The 19,514-nt window shown below is 41.8% G+C and overlaps 1 protein-coding gene across 1 annotated transcript in view; it reads left to right on the top strand.

Moving 5' to 3' along the window:
* Positions 1-634: 634 nt before the first annotated feature.
* SIMC1 (SUMO interacting motifs containing 1) overlaps positions 635-19,514 on the top strand; it is a 26,752-nt gene continuing 7,872 nt past the window's right edge. The window contains exons 1-5 of the mRNA XM_015821524.2: positions 635-774; positions 10,307-11,068; positions 13,155-13,396; positions 13,768-13,837; positions 15,482-15,630. Coding sequence (XP_015677010.2) covers positions 10,400-11,068; positions 13,155-13,396; positions 13,768-13,837; positions 15,482-15,630 — 1,130 coding nt within the window. The 5' untranslated portion in view covers positions 635-774; positions 10,307-10,399. The remainder of the gene's footprint in view (positions 775-10,306; positions 11,069-13,154; positions 13,397-13,767; positions 13,838-15,481; positions 15,631-19,514) is intronic.

Raw genomic sequence — 19,514 nt, 5'->3', positions numbered from 1 at the left:
CGATCGACCCCAAATGGGGTCGCGACCCATAGGTTGAGAACCGCTGATGTATAATGTGTGATTCTGAAACATGAGTGTGGTTCAGCGTTTGGCTATGTTGCATCACTAGCCTTCCTGAATCCACCACACTTTGTAAACCGTTATTGTTAAGGTTAATAAACTTCTTTTCTATTTGCAACTAAAACTGAGTGAATTTTAATTTGTAACTCTTATTTTGTGTCCAACAGAGCTAGGCAGTCACTCGGAGTTAAAACTGACTTGAAGGCATACATACACAAAATGTTTCCATTAAGAGCCCATACATCAACAAAATTTTTCCATTGATATTCATGTATGCCATTTCTCATCCGTTTGTTATTGTATTTTTAAGCTTCCTGACTATTTTGACATTCAAGCAAGCACAATCAGTGAAGACTTCAACTTAACGGCTATCGCTGTGCTTTGGGGGAGAATGTCCTAGCTGCAAAGAATACTTTTACGTTTGGCAATCTAGAACGGATCAGTTGTAACAGCCGCGGCGCAGCAACAGAATCAAACCGCTGCGTGGGTGAGGAGTGCGGGGTCAGGCTGACCGGCCACGCCTCTTTCGCGGGCCACGCCCTCTAGAGGCGGACCGCGGAAAGGGGCGCGATGGATGAAGGTGCGGTGCTCCCCCGAGAAGCGCGTTCGGGAGAGGAAGACTCTGCGGATCCCTCGCGGCACTGCCGCGGGTGCTTACTCCAGAGAAGAAAATGGAAGCGAGAGCAGCTAAACGGCAGTTTCTCTCAGCCCCTGGTGAGTCGGGCAGGGCAGGTCAGGGCGTCGTTTGCCCGCAGTAAAGATGGTGGTGTTTCCTGTTTTCGCTGTTGCGGGAGAGGATTCCCTTGATTCTAGTCGCTCGTTACAAGGCGGCTTCTGGCTGTCCCGATTCTCCTTTTGCCGTGTCTGCCGGAGCCCTCGGTCTCGCCTTCCCCGAGCCGCTTCTTTTCTTGCCGCGTTGTGCGGCGATAGATGCCGGGGAGGCTCGCAACCCGAGCTCGGATTTCCCGACCAGCCGAGTTTGGCGAGCGGGGAAAGATCCGTCCTTCTGAAAACACGCGTGCGGGGATTTGGGAAGAGAGGAAAACGCACTTCTGAAGCGAAGTTGCCCGGAGTGCCACTTGAATGCTTGGTTTCCCTCTCGCCCCATAAGGCGAAGCTGCGCGTTGTCTTCGGAAATCCGAGGAACTCTTCCCGACCGATTGCTTTTGCAGCTTCCTTATTCAGGGGTCCCTGTGCGTTACTCCTCGGCTCTCGGGATGGGGATGTATTGGAGATGATGTCCCTGCACTGTGTTCTCCTTTTGAATCCCGTCTCGGCGCTTGATCGTGTTGCGCTGTCCTCTTGTCCCATTTTAGCCCCGAGAGCCGGCTTCTCGCCAATACCGAAGCAGACCTTAGAAGAGCCACTGGAAACTGCCATTCGTTTGTCCATCTCACCCAGTCCTATTGGCCACTGGACTGAGACCCCTTCCCTGTCGCCTGATCCGTTTAATTGATCAGGGGTTGAAGCTTGTAAAATATTTGCTCTGCCGCGTAACTGTAGTAAATGCCCAAACGTCGGCTTAAAAAAAAAAAAACGGTTACAATTTAAATGACAATGGCCGATAACGGTAAATGCCTTAAAATAGTCCAAGTGCTGTTGACAGATTAAACATGGAAAACTAGCCGAACCTGAGTTCACCGTGTGGTTCATACAATCTAAAATTAAAAGAATTGGGATGCAGGCAAGCAGTAACTTGACCCCATTGCTTGAAACTGAAAGTTGATGACTTTCAGTTTAGAGGAAATCCGTGTGGATTTCATTGAACTATTACTATTATAGGTAATAAAAATATTGCTTTATTTCAGTCTTGCTGAAGATAGGGAGGAAAATTGGTGAAAGTAACATGACTGTCGCTGAATCTTGCTGGGTTTTTTCCCCTTGTGATGAGGAAGTTATGTGTGTTAAGTTATGATGTAATGTAACTGATTTACAATCAGGATAGCAAAAAACAAACTATCTTAAGAAATAGAAGAAATGGATGTTGATTACATGCAAATCCATGTAATGTCCATATTAAAACATATAAAATTGTTATATGCAGACATCTAGATATAAGCTCTCAAGATTTCCCAAGCCTATGCAAGTAGTTCTTGACCTATTACCACAATAGAGCCCAAAATTTTGTTTCTAAGCAAGGCAATTGTTAAGTAACTTATGGTGCATTTAATGACCTTTTTTGCCACAGTTGTTAAACAAATCACTGTAATTGTTAAGTGAATTGTGTGGTCATTAAGCAAATTTGGCTTCCCCCATTGACGTTGCTTGTTGGGAACCATCTGGGAAGGTTACAAAAAGTGGTGACATGACCCCTGTCGTAAATACTTGCTGGTTGCTAAGAGTCCAAATTTTGATCATGTGCCCATGGGGATGTTGCAATGGTCAAACCGGTCAAAAGTCCCTTTTTCAGTGCTGTTGTAACTTCGAACAATCACTAAATAAATGATTGTAAATAGAGGACTACCTTTATCATTTGCTGTAAAAAAGAAAAGTCATCAAATGCATCACCATGAAAAACAATCTTTGCAACAGAGAATTGACACAAAATAAAAACAATAGTGGCCAAAGTTGTATGTAAGATGATTTAATAATACCATATTGACCAAAGTTATTAATTCTGTAATAAGATCTTGCTAAAATTGGCAGCCCTTGGAAAGCAGTGGGAGTTTAAGCTGCTTTGGAACAGGTGGAACAGGTTATTACTGAGTCTGATTGCTGAAACATGACATACCAGTATTAAAATATATTCAATTGTTTGCCACTTCACTTCCATTCAGTTCCAATTTTAGTATGCTCTACAAAATGAGTGGCTCCAGATGAAGGTCATTCTGAATGTGTATAGTTTTGGTAGTGATTCTAATTGTTTTATTTTATCTTACATTGAATATTTGTTTCTATTGATGTGAATATGTTTTAAAATATTTTGAAAGTATTGTTTAAGAAAACAGGGATAGAAATAAGTATCTTTCAAATAAATAGTAACTACCGTGTTGGAATTACACATTCCAGAATTTATTAAAATTATCTGGCATAAATATAATATTACCATGCCAAAAGATGAGTGACTATAATTCCCAGGGGAAGGCCTTCATTTGCTACCTTCTTCAAATTAATACAGCTAATATAGCATTGTGCTGTTTACTAAGCAACCTTCCTATTACGATACCCTCAAATACAGTGGTGCTTAAAAGTTTGTGAATTCTTTTGAATTTTCAATATTTCTACATCAATATGACCTAAAACATCTGTTCTCCACACAAGTCTTAAAACTAGATAAAGACAACACAATAATATATTTGTTCATTTATTTATAGAGGAAAATGAGCTCTCAACCCATTCACCCTTGCTGCAGTCTTCATTTATTCTCTCTGTATGATCTTCTATCAGCTAATCACTTACTTTTGTATTCAGGACATATCACCCATTCATTCTTGGCCCCCCTTCTTGTTTTCACACACACACACACACACACACACACACACACACACGGTACACCTGAATTTAGACAAAAGGTAGAGAAGCCAATACAAATAACTGCTTCCCACTGTAATCTTTTTTGTTTTTCTTGATGTACCAAACTCTTATTGTTGTATAACAAGGTAGAGATGCACACATTTATGCTGTCTTTGTTTCTTTCAACAGTTTCTTTTAACTGTGAACATTTGCATATCTTAAAATTATTCAATTTATTTATTTATTTTTAGAATATGGCATATCATACATGGACTAGCAATATATATTAATAATTCACCTAGATTAATAAACACAATAAAATATAAATGTTAAAAAGATCTACGTTCAAATATCAATGCCTAGGCCATCTAACCATTGAAGTGCAGCATCGTTTATATTAAAAATATCAGATACTGAACCAATATATGCCCTCAGCTTATAGCCAGTCACAGTGTGATCTACAGTTTGACGTGGAACCCTGCAGTCACATTGAGTGGAGGATACTACACCCCATTTATACAGTGAGTCCCAGCAGAGGTGTGAGGTGTGAATCTTATTTAGGATTATTTCAAAGCCTGGCATTTTTTTATGGGTCTTTTGTATGTCTTCCTATGTCTGGGCGTTCAGCAACCCATTTCACTTTTCATCGGGAATTGATGTTAAAGTTGTTGGGCAGATGTTGTGCAAGTGCCGGTGGGGGCTTCCTGGATTTGAGTCTTCTGACTGATAAATGAAGAAGGTCGGCATGCACTGGTAGGAATGAGTTGCTCATATTTTTTCTGTATTCTCTCACTAGTGCATTGTGCCTTCATAAAGCTGGCAGTGCTAAATGGCTCAGAACAGGAAGCCAGCAAATCGGAGTGGTTTTAATACATCCGCTTATAATCCTCATAGTGTCATTGAGTCTGGCATCTAACTTACTAGTATGGCAGCTATTAAGCCATGTAGGGGCACAGTATTCTGCTGCAGAGATCAGTCCTAGTGCTGATGACCTGAGGGTGGCAACTGAAACTCCCCATTTAGTTCTACATAATTTCTGGAGTATGTTGTTCCTTGTATTGATTTTTGCTGCTGTATTTTCTAGGTCAGGGGTAGGCATCCTTGGCTCTTTTATGACTCGGTGGACTTCAACTCCCAGAATTCCTGAGCCAGCCACACTGAGTAGAAATGGAGAGGTTTCCATGCTGAGCCATGCTGGCTCAGGAATTCTGGGAGTTGAAGTCCACGAGTCATAAAAGAGCCAAGGTTGCCTACCCCTGCTCTAGGTGTATCTGGTAGGAGAGAATCTGTTACTCCAAAGTAATTTGGATGGGGATCATAGGGGGGTAATTGTTGTTTAAGAAGACCTTCAGGGCTTCATATGCTAGTTTGTTGTTAAGGTGGAAGCATGTAGTTACTATTTTGCTAGTGCTAGGAATGAGCCTCCAGTCAGTGAATAATTTTCCCAAGATTTTAAGATCTTTGGACAGTAAGCTGTCAGCCACCTCCATGTGTTTTTCTGGTACTTCTATGGCCAAATAATCAGCGTATCCAAATTTGCTCCCCTTATATCCGATATGTATAAGTTGAATAGTATAGGTCAGGGCTTTTCAACCAGTGGTACAGGTACCACCTGTGGTACATTGGCACCTGGCAGGTGGTACGCAACCATCCTAGAAAAGTGGTAGCGGGGGAGGGGAATGAGCTGAACCGGTGGCAGCACCGCACAAGCCTAAGCGAGAGATGGCTGGAGCTGCAGGGCTCAGCGGAAGCGCCAGGATCAATGCTGCTTTCCAGCTGATCGGCGCTTCTTCGAGACTGTCAGGGCTCAGTGGAAGCGCCAGGATCAGCGCCAGGCTCTAGCTAGAGCTCGGTGCTCATCCTGGTACTTCTGCTGAGCCCTGAAGAAGCACCAATCAGCTGGAAAGCAGCACTGATCCTGGCGTTTCTGCTGAGCCCAGAAGAAGTGCCGATCAGCTGGAATGTTGCAGCATCCCCAGGATATTGTGATTTACATTCAGATGCTTGGCAACTGATTCATATTTATGATGGTCACAGTGTCCCAGGGTCATGTGAAGTAACCAAAACCTGCTGCAACCAGCCAGCAGATGGGGGAAATAAAAACCAAACACCCCACCCCCGCTATTTTTTTTTTTTTTTGGTCATCAAGTTTTTGACACCTTGCTAGGCGACTGGTGGTACTCGGATATTGACATATCCTAAAAGTGGTACAATGAGTGAAAAGGTTGAAAAGCCCTGGTATAGGTGACATTACAGAGCCTTGTGAGAGGCTGTTATGTTGTTCCCCCATTATTATCTGAAAGGACCCATCACTCAGCATATTATTAATTAGTCGCTAGAGATTTTTGCAGGATAATATGGCACAGTTTGTATAACAACCCATCCTTCCTGTGTCGTCTGCCAGTTAGGTCTATGAACACAGCTGTGATTTTAAGGCCTTGTTGGAATCTTGCTTTATAGGGCCTGTTAGGCTTAGTAACTGGTCTACACAGCTCCAGTCTTGTTGGAAGCTGGCTTGTTCCATGGGCAGATGTTTATCTATTATGGGACCTATCCTATTTATAATTAATTGTTCTGGGAGTTTGTAGCAGGAGCTCAAAAGGACGATTGGGTGGTAGCTTTCAACTCTGTCTTGAGGTTTGCCATGTTTTAGAAGTGATTATTTTAGCTTTATTGGATTCTGGTGGGAGGCAGCCATTGAAAACTATATCTGAGAGGATTTACCAATAGGATACAACAAATCCATTTTTACTGCTCTAATTTTTGCAATTGTTCACTCTATTTTCCCTGTCAACAGAATATTTTAGCTTTCAGTAAAATAATGTTCAGATTCATACTTCTCATTGATAGTATTTCTAACAGCACTATTAGCCTTCTTTCTGTCTGTCTACCAATCATCTATCAAATTTATATGGCCACTCATCTCGCAAAAAGTGACTTGATCCATAATAAATATAATAAAACAACTAAGAAATTATCAACTGTCCTTGTCTCACTTCCTGCTCAATGTTAAACCACTGCTAAAGATGCAATTTATTCCCATCAAAATCATTGCATTCGACAACCAACCTTCAGGTCCATACTTGCACAATATATTCTATAACTTAAGCCTGTTAACTACCATGTATTTTCTCCATATCATACAGTAAAATTTCATTTTTTTTCTTTCTGATATTCATACATGGTATTTCTCAGAGACGTACTAGAGAACAAAGATGTGGTCTACGCTTTCCTTTCCTTACATATTAAAGCCACATTGCATTTCACTTCTTGAACCCTTTCAATCAGTATTCTGCCAAACACTTTCCTAGGCTCATTTAAAAGAATAATCCCTAGTAGTTTTGCATTCATATTTGTTATGTTTTTTTCTTGTGTAAGGTAATAACATTGTTCTTCCAATCATTAGGCACAGGTGTAGCCATCATCCACACATTAAACAAGTTGTGCTGAATTATGTCCAGATTCTTGTGTTTATCCAGTGGCACTTCTGTATTTATATTTATATTCTATAAATATGTCCAAGTTTACCATTTTTAACATTTACAAAGTAATTATGATTTCCTTTTCATCAAATATTTTCTTGGACACTAATTTTAATAGTATTTATTTTAGTTCCACTTTTTAACATATTATTTCCATATAGATTTCTAAAGTACACTTTCCAGAATGCCATTACTTCAATTTAATCTCATATAATTTCATCGCTTTTATGTTTAAATCTAGTCACTCTTCACCCCCATTTAGCTCTTTTTCACTTGCTCCGCAAATATTTTTTTTATTTCCATCAAAATTGTTCTACATTTTCTCAGCCTCTTTCAATCTTAGCAGTTCCTTGCTTTCTTTGACAACATTCTTTACAGCTGTTTTGTCTATTGACACATTTTTCAATATTAGCTTTAGTTGCACCTGTGTTACTTGCATTATTCCCTACTAATAGTAAAGAACTTACTAGTCAGTTCTGGCACATTTGGACCAAAATGACACAAGTGCAACCAAAGCCTGGTTTTATCCTTAGTATGTTTCATGCTTTCTAGGCAAGCTAGGATATCTAGAGACTGCCTTACAAGCCGGCATACTGTTGTTTGTATTTCACCAACTAGGAGGTTTGTATAATGTGCCAACACTCAGGATAGTAGCTATTGTCAAATAATAAGCTATTATCAAAACAATCAGCTATTGTCAAAAAAGCATCCAAAGGTGCTTTTTCATGAGGCAACTGGACTTTCTTGTTTTTCTTTGATGACATTTAGTTTCTTGTCCAAGAAACTTAATAGTTTCTTCAGCTTCAAAGAAAAACAAAGTTCAGTTGTCTCATGAAAAAAGCACCTTTGGGATAACTATGTCCTGGATGACAGAATCTGCATAGACACTGGATTAATATATTGGCACTCATGAGTGTTTTGGCTATTTGAAACATATTACTATAACACTGTTATTATGGGGAGGGGGGGGGCTTATAATAGGAAAGCTATTTCCTTTGAGAGTTTGGTGAGTTAATATGAAAAAGAGTGAGGCAGTTGGAACATCTGAGAATTAGTAAAATAATCCTCCCTTCTTTTCTTTTTGTGCCTATTGCAATCAGCTAAATGCTTTTAGAGATAGCAAGTACAGGAAGGAGTGGGTGGTAAATAAACACTGATGACCCTGAGACTTAACAGTCTGGCTACAGTACTTGGCCTTTATTCCCAGGCAAGGTCATCACACTTGTGCTTTCTGCATCTGTCAATGAGCAGCCAGAAAATTAAGGAGGAATCAACCATTTAAGGATAACCCATCTTGTCTAGCACTCTTAATATGTGTGTTTTGCTGCTTTATAAAATGAATTGTAAGCCATGCTGCAAATGTTGGTATTAGCAAAACGAGCTGCTACTCATTCTGTAAGAAATCTCCCATTTGAATCCATCTTGTGCCCAAGTGGTAGATCAGGACCTTTTATTTTGAAAAAGGAGAAACCAGTTTAGCACACTGATTTCTTTACGCTTTAAAATGCACCCTCTGTAATTTTTCATGCTTCATTTACAATTACTCTTCTTTCATTAAGCAAACACTGAGATTTGCAACAAAGTGTAGCAGTGCATAGTACTTCCAAGGGCATCCTGTTCCAGAATCCCAAATTTTCCTCCTTCCTTTCCCCAATCTCTCAATTCTCAATTTTTCCCTTGAATAGATAGCATTTTAATTAAACACGCTCAGTCTTTGTTGGGCTGCTTTGCTCTTTTTCTACTCCCCCCCCCCTGCTTCCTTCCTCCCCAAACGTTTTCATCTTAAGCAAACCATGATATTTCTTAGGCTTACTTCTACTTGTCTCTTTCTTGTATAAGAATGATAACAGGTGTGGATATGAGTATTTTGACTACATAAGGATCCACATTCAGAGAAACAGTTAATCTTATAAGACCAGATTATATTTTATTATTGTAATCAAAAATCTCTGGAGACCCTCAGTTTTTCCAGTCTCAGGTGGTGAATACAGAATTTGGCATTTGCATTTTCTATATTTCTCTGTATATTTAAAGTTTATCCAGGATTTTAAATGTGATTTTCTCTTCAGTAGTGTATTCTAATAATCAGAAAACTGATTGATTTTCAAAAGTTTGAAAGACTAGGGAATGGGAAATTGGGGAAAGTAAGTTAAGATCAAAGCTGTTGGGAACGCCAGCTAAGAGATAAGTCAGAGTGATGGATATTTTCTTGCCCAGTCAATGAAAATTTGCAGGTCACTTTTCTGCCCCAAAGAAATTCCGTTGACCCATTAATTCTGAGGCATCTTTCAAATACCACAAGATTCTAGCAAGAGGAGTTCAAAAACCTGAAGAAGTGGCAGTTTAGCAGGGCAGTCTATGCCTTTTTTTAACTTCAAAGAATCATTTTTTCCCTTCAGCCAAAGGTCAGTTCCTTTGAAGTTAAACCTAGCCTTTTCAGAGACTAACCAATATAAATTTATTCTGAAGTCCTTGAATATATTTGCAAATGTTAAGAACAAAACAAACCTGGGTGAAAAAGAAAGGGATTTTAACCTCATCAATTTGCTACTTCTCAAAGGGTATCTAGGATCTGTGTCTTTTATTGATTGCTTCATGATGCATCTATCACAAATATCAAATATATGCAATTCTATATAAAGACATGAAAACCCTCCCTTAATAAACCCTTTTTGCTTTGTTTGAAGTAATTTGTATTTGGGAGGGAGGTGAAAAACTAACTTTGCAAGAAGTATTGAGTCTTACTCAAATTCAGGGACTAGGTTCTTTCCAGCTCCATGCCAATCAGGTGCCTGAATTTCATAGGCAATAACTATCCCCACGTGAAGCTGAAAGGCTGTGCTTAGGCAGCAGTGTCCTCAATACCTGGGCTGAAGCAATAGTATTACTTCTGCTGATGTGTTAAGCTTTTCAGCATCCCTGTACAACAGGGATCTCCAAACTTGGCAACTTTAAGACTTGTGGACTTCAACTCCCAGAGTTCCAAAGATCACAAATCTTAAAGTTGCCAAGTTTGGAGATCTCTGCAGTATAAGAAGGAATTATTGTGGTTTTGAGTTCCTGTTTGCCATTCTGTGTAATGCTCTGATAAATTAATAGGAGGGGAAGCAGCTGGCCAGAAATTAATATATAAGGGTTTTCTTTATTTCCCAGATTTCCTGGAGAGTACTTGTTGCTGCATCTAATCTGGCTCAAAGTCAACAAGAGTCTCAGTGTTCAAGTGAAGACTTGAAACTATATATGCTTCTTTGGATCCAGTCCAGCATTTTAACTACCTTAAATAATCTCCTCTCCCCTGTCTCTCTTTGTAGGATATTATTGATCTCACTGGAGAAGACATAGTTGTGAGAACAACAGCATGCAATGACTTGGAGATTATTGATCTTACAAAGCCTGAGGAGGTCATGATCAACTCCCTCCAGAACCATAGCTGCTTTGCCTGGGACCTGAAGCCGTCAACTTCAGTCTGCCCTGAGCCCATCTGCTCTCCTAATGTTCTCACTCTTGTTGATGCTGAGAGCAAATGTACTGTGCCAGTGACCATGTGGGTTCAGGACCGTGAACGATCTTCCCCCAAAGTAGGTGTAGGAAAACCAGACTACCTTCCAAGTAACAGCTTCTTCTGCCATTCCAACTATAGTGAGGAATCTGAAGGCAGCAGTCACACCACTTACAACAGTGATTTGGGCTCTTTGGAAAGCCCTCAGCTGGAATCTGATGTTTTCTCTTTCTCATCAGGTAATGATGGTACTGAACGTCCAATGCTCTTGGACTGTGTAGAACCTCCCCAGGCTTGCTCATCTGAAAAAAAACCCAGCTTACGGTTCTATCCCCTGCCTCAAAGACTATCCCCAAGTCTCCGCTACTCTTCTTTGAACACTGCCAGATCTGTAGCTGAAGCTGATCAGCTTTTGCACCAGGCAAAAAAACCACGGCATGCCATGGAATCAAATGTTCAGGAACAATCCAAGCGGACTGATATCAAGGTCTGGCTGAAAACACTACAGTATTGCCATGGAATCCCTGTACATCACCCCCTTCTTCAAAATGTGGTGGAAAAGGAGTCACGAAAGGTAATTTGCAGGAGATAACCATATCCCAAGCAGGACTTTGAAGTCCACCTCAATCTGGATTTTAAGAGTTTTAAGACTCAGAATAGCAGTGAGATACACTGGCTCCACAACTCAAACTTGCTTGCTTTAGATTGCATAGTTTGTTTGCAGAAAGCTATAAGGTTGTCCAGCTCAAGTGAATTGATAGGATTACATTTTCTATCAAATAAAACAAAATATGAGAAAAGTCATACTTTTTCATCAAAAAGTCGGTGCCACTTTAAGTAGATGCTGACATGGTGGGAAACATAGCCATTTTGGAAGGCAAGTTCTTTTTTGTTATAAATATTCTTGGGTGTAAATATAGTAGGTGATTTTATGTACACACACAACTGTTCTACTGAATTTGCAGGTCCTAAGATTTAGCCTTCCTTTCTATCCAAAGCCAATGGTAGCATCAAAGCTGTTTGCACAGCTAAAGAGCTTTCTTCCAGTTGCATTACATTTATCCCATTATTAAGGCATAAGCTTTATAATCCAAAAACAGTAGAATAATGTTTTGCCATATGATAGAGATGGAATGGAATAGATCAAACTGGAACTTTCGGCCATCATCCCCAGACATTTGGGCATTATGTTACAATCCCACAGTTCAAGGCTTTATTAATAAAAATTATGAACATTAAAATCTCTTCTCCAAAATGTAGCTTATAAAAGCAGAGTTCCTGTCTGATGTCATTCAGATATCATCTAAGCGAAAATGTGATTTACTTGGTTTTGGCTCAGTATGTTATGGAAATTCAGCCAACTGTACTAGTCCAGTAAATTACAAGGAAATAATTTACGGGTTTGCACAATGTGCAAATCTATCAAATCTCAACTATCAGGTGATGTCTTATTACATTCTGGTTTAACTGTTTGGTTATAAAAACAAAACAATCTCACCTCCCCTAAGAGCACAAAGTTCACATTAAAGTACAGATAGCAACATGTTCTAATAAATGTCATCCTAGCAGTGTATGTTTCTTCCTAAATCATCTTCCTTAATCAAGTTGTCAAACAGAATCTCTGGCTTGGTTATTAAAAGGTGGATGGCACCACATTAAAGAGGACAAGGCTGAGACCAAGCAGGTTGTAATAGCCAACATCAATTGAAGCTTGAGCCCAACAAGGCTACATGCATGTTCAATCTAATGCACCCAGCATGATAAACCAGAATTGAGATCTCTAATGTGGGCCCTGTGAGCACCTCCTTTAGTGCTTGTCAGAACACTATACCACTCCACTCATTAATTTCATAAAGACTGTTGAAAAAGTAAGTACCAGCCTGTTTTTAAGAGTCCTTGGAGTCCATATAGATCTCTTAAAAAATAAAAATGGTGAATGGTTGCAATCCACAGCTTCGTTGATAAATATATCTAATGCCCTGAAAAAGATCAAATGAAAGTGATGAGTATCCTAGAGACAGCAGCATCTCCACAAGCTACAATGATATTAAAATAATACATGTGAGATAACATAATTATGCAAATAGCATGATTATGCAATGACATGAGTTTTAAAGAAAAGTACAAGAGTCATGTCATTTGCTTGATGATACCATCATGCAGGTATAGTCATTTCTTCGCCATCCCTACCCTCCAGCTATACATACCTATAGGGTGCATCAGGGAGTCATATCACCAGCCAGCTAATGGATATTGTATGTTATAGCAACCTTTTGAAAATGGACAATTTTAACCTCCATGTGTGTGTATTTGGGGGAGAACCTATGATATGTGTTTGCTGCTCCAAAAGAGGTTAGGGATCACTGAACCACAGCACACATTTTATTGTAAAGAAGTGCTTAATATCACAGAACTTTCAGTTTCGTGAAGAGGTTCAGTGTAGGAGCAAATACATAAGTCTTGCAAAGTTTGAATTAGAAGGTTTTTCATTTTCAACTAAAACTGAAAGAAATATTCTAACCAATGTCTATAATTTTGTGTGTAATAATCAAAAATATTTTCAAAAATGTGCAAACTTAACAATACAATTATCTGAAGTTTTTCACCCCATGTAATTACTACCAGATACCGTATGCATGTTGATCTTCCTTTATGCACAGGATAAAAGACTAAAAGCCCAACCTATTCCATTCCGGAGATTAAACATGGTGTCCAGCACAATTGAAGAGAATTTTTTTCAGGGAACCTTGGATTTCCTTATGGACTATGTATCTTGTAAATACTACCCACCAAAAGAAGTCACAACCTATGTGGTCAGGCAGATTTTGCTGAGCTCAGAGCACCAAGAGGGGCAACAGGAGATACAGAAGGATGCTTATATGTTGTTGATGAAAATCCAGGCGTAAGTGTTCTCCCACTCCAGTTATTTGGTAGGATTTTGTATCAGGCCATTATACTTTCTTAGCTTTGTGGTTGTGGTATCAGTTAAGATCATAATTGATAAGGCAAAGTTTCATTCCCATGGCAGAGGTTTTCTTTGATATTATTTCTAAATGTCATAAATGCCAGGGCTCTGAATGATTAGGTGTCCCTGCCCTAAACTGAAGGGATGTGAGCATTAATTTTGCTTTGTTTTGTTTTGTTTTTTTAACAAATACAACCCATAAGGAAACAACAGATTCGTTTTAATTTGAAATGTACTACATCTAAACTGTTTAGCAGAAAGTTTTGACAAATATGTGATGATATAGAAAGCTTAATTCTAATTTTTAGACTTCATCCAGCAACAGCTGATACAGTGGTGTGGGACTGGCAACTGCTAAGTAAGATCATGGAAGTACAGGTATGTTGATGAGCCCCCTTTAGATGAGAAGAAAAGCTCAGAAACTGAGCTTTGTAAAAAATCCTTAATGTGTAAAAGCAAACAGTCTGAATCAAGCCAATAAAAACAAACAGTTTGAATCAGACCAGTCTGCTCTGAAGGTACAGCAGAAAAAAGCCACTGAGGTATTATTAGTAAACCAGAGTTTATTAAGCAATCTATCTCGGAACCACATGACTGTTCTGAAGGAGGAGCTGAAATGAATTAACTCTATTTTATGTGGTTTTGATGCAGCAAAATGCTCTGCTTCTCATATCTTGGGCATCTCTACATGTCCCTTGTATTCAGCCTGAAAACCCTAATTGTTCTTGAAAGCTATCTCTGCACAATGTAGCCTCCCTGTCATCCGCAGCTCACAGTCCAGCCATCCAACCAGGTTTTCCTGAACCAAAGCTGAATTATACTTTTCACCATCTCTCAATGTCTCATGAACTCCCAGATTCCACTTATGTCTAGTTATTCATGGACTCACAACGTTTTGGGGCACATGGATCTTGTAAGCCCCACTTGCTTTCCAAACAGATGCAGCTAGAGCAGACAGGAGACACAGCCCTAGTTAAACTGGCACCTGACAAAGGGGTGGGATTTGCCCCACAGCTCTTGGTCATTTTCAACTGGTGGACATGTCAGCAGGCATGCCAGCAGGTCTCGCACTAGCTAAATAAATGTAGAGGATTCTCCTGATTCAGCCTTATTCCCCTACTGGCCTGCAGCACTCTGGACTGGGGAATCTGCAAAATTGCTTTTCTATCATGACCTCCATTTTGTGACTCTCCTTGGAAGAAAAAATTCCCCAAAATTGATTGCCTGCCTGAAGTTGATTTAATTGGGGCACTTCTGGAGAGCTTTTAGTTTAGTTTAAATGTGGGATGACACCAGTCATGTGACTGTTCTGAGATGGGATTCTGTTTTTTTAGAATGCTGTAAATAGCTAAATCTTGAATTCTAAGAATAAAGGAGTTGGATGCTAGATCATCACAAGATTAACACATGTCATTAATAATTTAATCTTTCTGACCAGGAAATTTCCTGTTTTTACTGTTCACTTTCCCTGTTGAAAGAGCAGAAACTGTATGGATCACATGCAACTAGCAGAGTCCTCTATCACTACCACGCAGTGTGTGTAGTAAACATCACATTTTGCAGCCCAGTCCATCTATGAATCAGGCCCTCGTTCTTGTTTTTGTACTGGCTGCATGCATAACATCCACAAATATCAACAGGTCATTTTTAAAACCCTGGTTGGGTTGATCCCCGTGTTCAACTTTAATTATGGGTTAACAAAACAAGTTGCTTCACTCACATAAAACTCTATACGCAAACAAGCAATATTATGGATTGATAGCCTGCTTTGTATAAAACGCTAAAACCACAAACTCTATCACAAATGAATCAATCAGGGTATATGGTACAAAGCCAATTATTGAGATATGCCTTATTTCTGCTGCTTCCTGTTACAATACCAGTTTTTCACTTCAGTTGTCCATTATGTTGGTAACCAGTTTATTTGGGTGGGACTTCCACTATGTGGGCAGATCAATTGCTTCATAGTGATACAATACTGTGATTCATTATTCTCTCTTTCAAATTGTCTGACATCCACAGGAAGAGATGATTTCTGGCCGAATCCTCTTCTTGCAGTATGTGATACAGACCTTAGAAGATGACTTCCAAAAGATGATCAGGACTGGTGTTCTGCACAGATCCATTGCCAAGGCAGTGCTTTCCTGTGACAAGTGCTTCGGAAATGTCAAGTAATTTGCATTTTCATTCACTGAGCAGAATTCTGGGGCTTTGGGAAAAATCTCTGTTTCCAAATATTCTCTACTGCTTGAATGTATTGCAACAGCAAACTTGCCTGAGCTTTAGCTAAAGCAATGGGGCTGGAAGGTGGGGGAATGAAGCAAATGACAGGTCGGGCACTTCATTCTCTCTCTTTATGGCTTCTTCTACTTCTCTTTTTCTTGTTGTATTCATAGCAGCCTGCCAAATAAGAGACAGACTGCTCTTTTCCAAGGTCTGATTTGCTTGCGTGCAAAGGGCTATGGAATTTAGGATGAGGGCTGCAAGTTCCTTACTGCCCACCTTAGAACCTTATAAAAATATTGTGAAATATTGGACAAAAACTCAACTACATGTGTGAATGGGACTTCCAGGGAAGAAATGACAAAGACAACTGTGGCAGAGTGAAGAGCCAGTGTGTAGACCACGGGTCGGCAACCTGCGGCTCCGGAGCCGCATGCGGCTCTGAGCCATCACCTGCGGCTCCGGAGCCTCCTCCGCCATTTGCAGAGAGAGAGAGAGACAGAGAGGCACTTTCACTTCCCTTCTCTCTCTCTCTCAGGCGGACTTACCTCCTGCAGGGCTCCTGATTGGCCCTGTGCCCGGGTGCCCCACCCCCTGGGAGAAGCGTGGCCAGGGCCTCATGGCCTTGAAGCCTCCCGGGGAAGCCCCGGGATCCCTGATGGGAGCGGCCCGCTGGAGGCTCTGCTGAACGGGACAGCCCTCCCGCAAGCTGCGGCCCAAGGGAGACCAGCCCCTGCGATCCCCAGCCAGCCCAACCATTGGACCCGCTGGCCAGGAAGGCGCACCGGAGTCCAGGCTGCCGGGAAGGAAGAAGGAGATTCAGCAAAGGTAGGAGAGGAGAGCTGCCTCCTGGGGCCCAGCGCTGGCGGCGGCTTCCTTGCCATCCTCTTCCTCCTCCCCTTCTTCCTCCTGTTGCCCCCAAGGCGGCTCGGGTGGGCGCCGGGGCAAGAGGGTTGCCTGGGAGGAGCAGCCGGGCTGGCGGAGGGGCTAGCGGGCCGCGTGGCCCCAGCCCCCACCGCTGCTTCATTGAATGGGCGAAGGGCGAGGCCAAGCAGCGCGGAGTCGCGGCTGGGACGGCAGCAGCCGTTTTCTCGCCCTTCTCCTCTCCTTCCTCCTGCTGCCTCCAAGGCGGCTCGGGCGGGCGCCGGGAGGAAGAGGGGTGCCTGGGGGTGAGCAGCCGAGCTGGCGGAGGGGCTGGCAGGCTGCGCAGCACCAGCCCCCACCGCGGCTTAATCGGATGGGCGGAGGGTGAGGTAGGAGAGGAGAGCCGCCTCCTGGGGCCTGGCGCTGGCGGCGGCTTCCTTGCCCTTCTCTTCCTCCTCCCCTTTTTCCTCCTGCTGCCACCAAGGCAGCTCAGGCAGGCGCCGGGGCAAGAAGGGTGCCGGGGGGGAGCAGCTGGGCTGGCAGGGGCCGCGCAGCCCCAGCCCCCACCACGGCTCCATCAGATGGCGGAGGGCAAGGCCAGGCAGCGCGGAGTCCCGGCTGGGGCGGCGGCTTCCTCGCCCTCCTTCCTCCTGGTGCCCCCCAGGCGGCTCGGGCGGGCGCTGCCTCCACCGCGGCTCCATCGATGGGCAGAGGGCAAGGCAGGGCAGCGTGGAGTACCGGCGAGGGCGGTGGCCGGGCTGGGGATGGCGGGGACACCCGATGATGCTGCCGTGCCTCTGCCGGAGCCGCTGCCTCCCATCCTGCTCCCCTCCCCGCTCGTTTGACTGAGGACGCGGCGGGGTGGCGGCCGGGCCGGGGGCGGCAGCGGGGAACCCCGACGAAGTTGCCGTGCCGCCGCCAACGCTGCCTCCCGTCCTGCTCCCCTCCCCACCCGAGAAAGAGGAAAGAGAAAGAGAAAAGAAAGACAGAGAAAGAGAGAGGAGAGGGAGAGAAAGTTAGAGGAAAGAGGGAAAAGAAAGAGGAAATTGAGAAAGAGGAAAGAGAAAGAGAGAGAGAGAGAGGAAAGAGAGAAAGAGGAAAGAGAGAGAGAAAGAGGAGAGAGGAAAGAGAAAGAGAGGGGGGGAGGAAAGAGAAAAAGAGAGGAAAGAGGGAAAGAGAGGGGGAGAGGCAAGAGAAAGAAAGAAAGGGAGAGGAAGAGGGAGAGAAAAGAGAGAAAGAGGGGGAGCGGGAAAGAGAGGGGGAGAGGAAAGAGAAAGAAAGGGAGAGAAAGAGGGAGAGGAGAGAGAAAGAGGGGGAGAGGAAAGAGAAAAAGAGAGGAAAGAGGGAAAGAAAGAGAAAAAAGATTGAGGAAAGAGAGAGGAAAGAGGAGAGAAAGAGAGAGGAAAGAGACAGAGAGGAAAGAGAGAAAGAGAGAAATAGGAAAGAGAAAGAGGAAAGAGAGAAAGAGGAAAGAGAGAAAGGAAAGAGAGTGAGAGGGGGAGAGGAAAGAGAAAAAGAGGAAAGAAAAAAGAGAGGAAAGAGAGAGGAAAGAGAAATAGAGGAAAGAGAGAGACAGAGAGGCCCTTTTGACATCTAAAATGAAGGTAACAATGCATATATCCTTTTTTACCTTTATTTTATATACACACACACAAACACATACATACATACATACATACATACATACATACAAGGTAAAACAGGATATATGCAGTATATATACATACATACATGTATGTATATATACATACATACATACATACATACATACATACATACATACATACAAGGTAAAACAGGATATATGCAGTAAAACAGGATATATGCATACAAGGTAAAACAGGATATATGCACAAACACATACATACATACATACATACATACATACATACATACATACATACATACATACAAGGTAAAACAGGATATATGCAGATATATCTTCATTTTAGATATCAAAAGGGTTTTGCGGCTCCCAGTGTTTTTTTTTTCTGTGGGAAACGAGTCCAAGTGGCTCTTTGAGTGTTTTGGGTTGCCTACCCCTGGTGTAGACCAACTGCTCATAATTCCTCTCTAGATAAGGAGAGGACTTGAGATCACCCACAAGCGCTTCAGACAGTTGCTTCTCATACAGGGATTGCAAACTCTAAACCTGGTGTGTTTAGAGCTCGGGGAGATGAAGGTAATCACTTCTGGAAACTGCTTGTTAACTTCAGCTTTTACAGTGCCAGCTGAATTTCCTTCAAACCTTAGCAAAAAAAAAAGTTTTAAATAATCATTTTAAGGACATTCTAAACAGAAAAAGAGTGGTTAAAACTATGGTTTTAGAAATCAGATTTTAGATTTTACAGATAAGAGTCCAGATAACTTTAAAATAAGATTTTGGAATTAATTATAAAGAATATTTCCTGTAAGAAAATGCTTTTGTTTTAGATTCTTAAAAAAAACCCAAGAATTTAAAATTTGGACACTAGATGAAATTAAAGGAACGAAAGATTATAATTGAAAGAAAACAATCATGACAACACAGAACAAAGCAAAATACTTGAAGGATATTTTTGAACAACTGATCCAAACGTTAATTTTAATTGTGTCTATTTCTATAGACAGACTTTGTTTAAAAGATGACATGGAAAAGGAACAAGTTCCATCAAATAAAATTGATTTGAAAGTAGATTTAAAATGTCAGGCTACAAGAATGACATGAAAAAAGATGTCACACTGGGCATACAAAAGAGGACCAGCTGATGTCTTAATAATTAAAAGGGTTATACCCAGGGCTTTTTTTCAGCCGGAACGCGGCGGAACCGCGTTCCGGCACCTTTTTCCGGGCCGGCCGCACCGGAAATAGCCCCTCCCACACCGGAAATAGCCCCTCCCAAATTTTACTTGCATTCCTGTTCTCTAAAGGGGCGGTCCTAGGGTTTGATGAGGGCGTGGCCAGGTTTGAGTTCCGCCACCTTTTCTC

This window comes from Protobothrops mucrosquamatus, unplaced genomic scaffold, assembly GCF_001527695.2.
Source record: "Protobothrops mucrosquamatus isolate PMUCROS unplaced genomic scaffold, P.Mucros_1.0 scaffold1341, whole genome shotgun sequence".
Classification (NCBI taxonomy): Eukaryota; Metazoa; Chordata; class Lepidosauria; order Squamata; family Viperidae; genus Protobothrops; species Protobothrops mucrosquamatus.
This window is presented reverse-complemented; position numbering and strand designations above follow the sequence as displayed.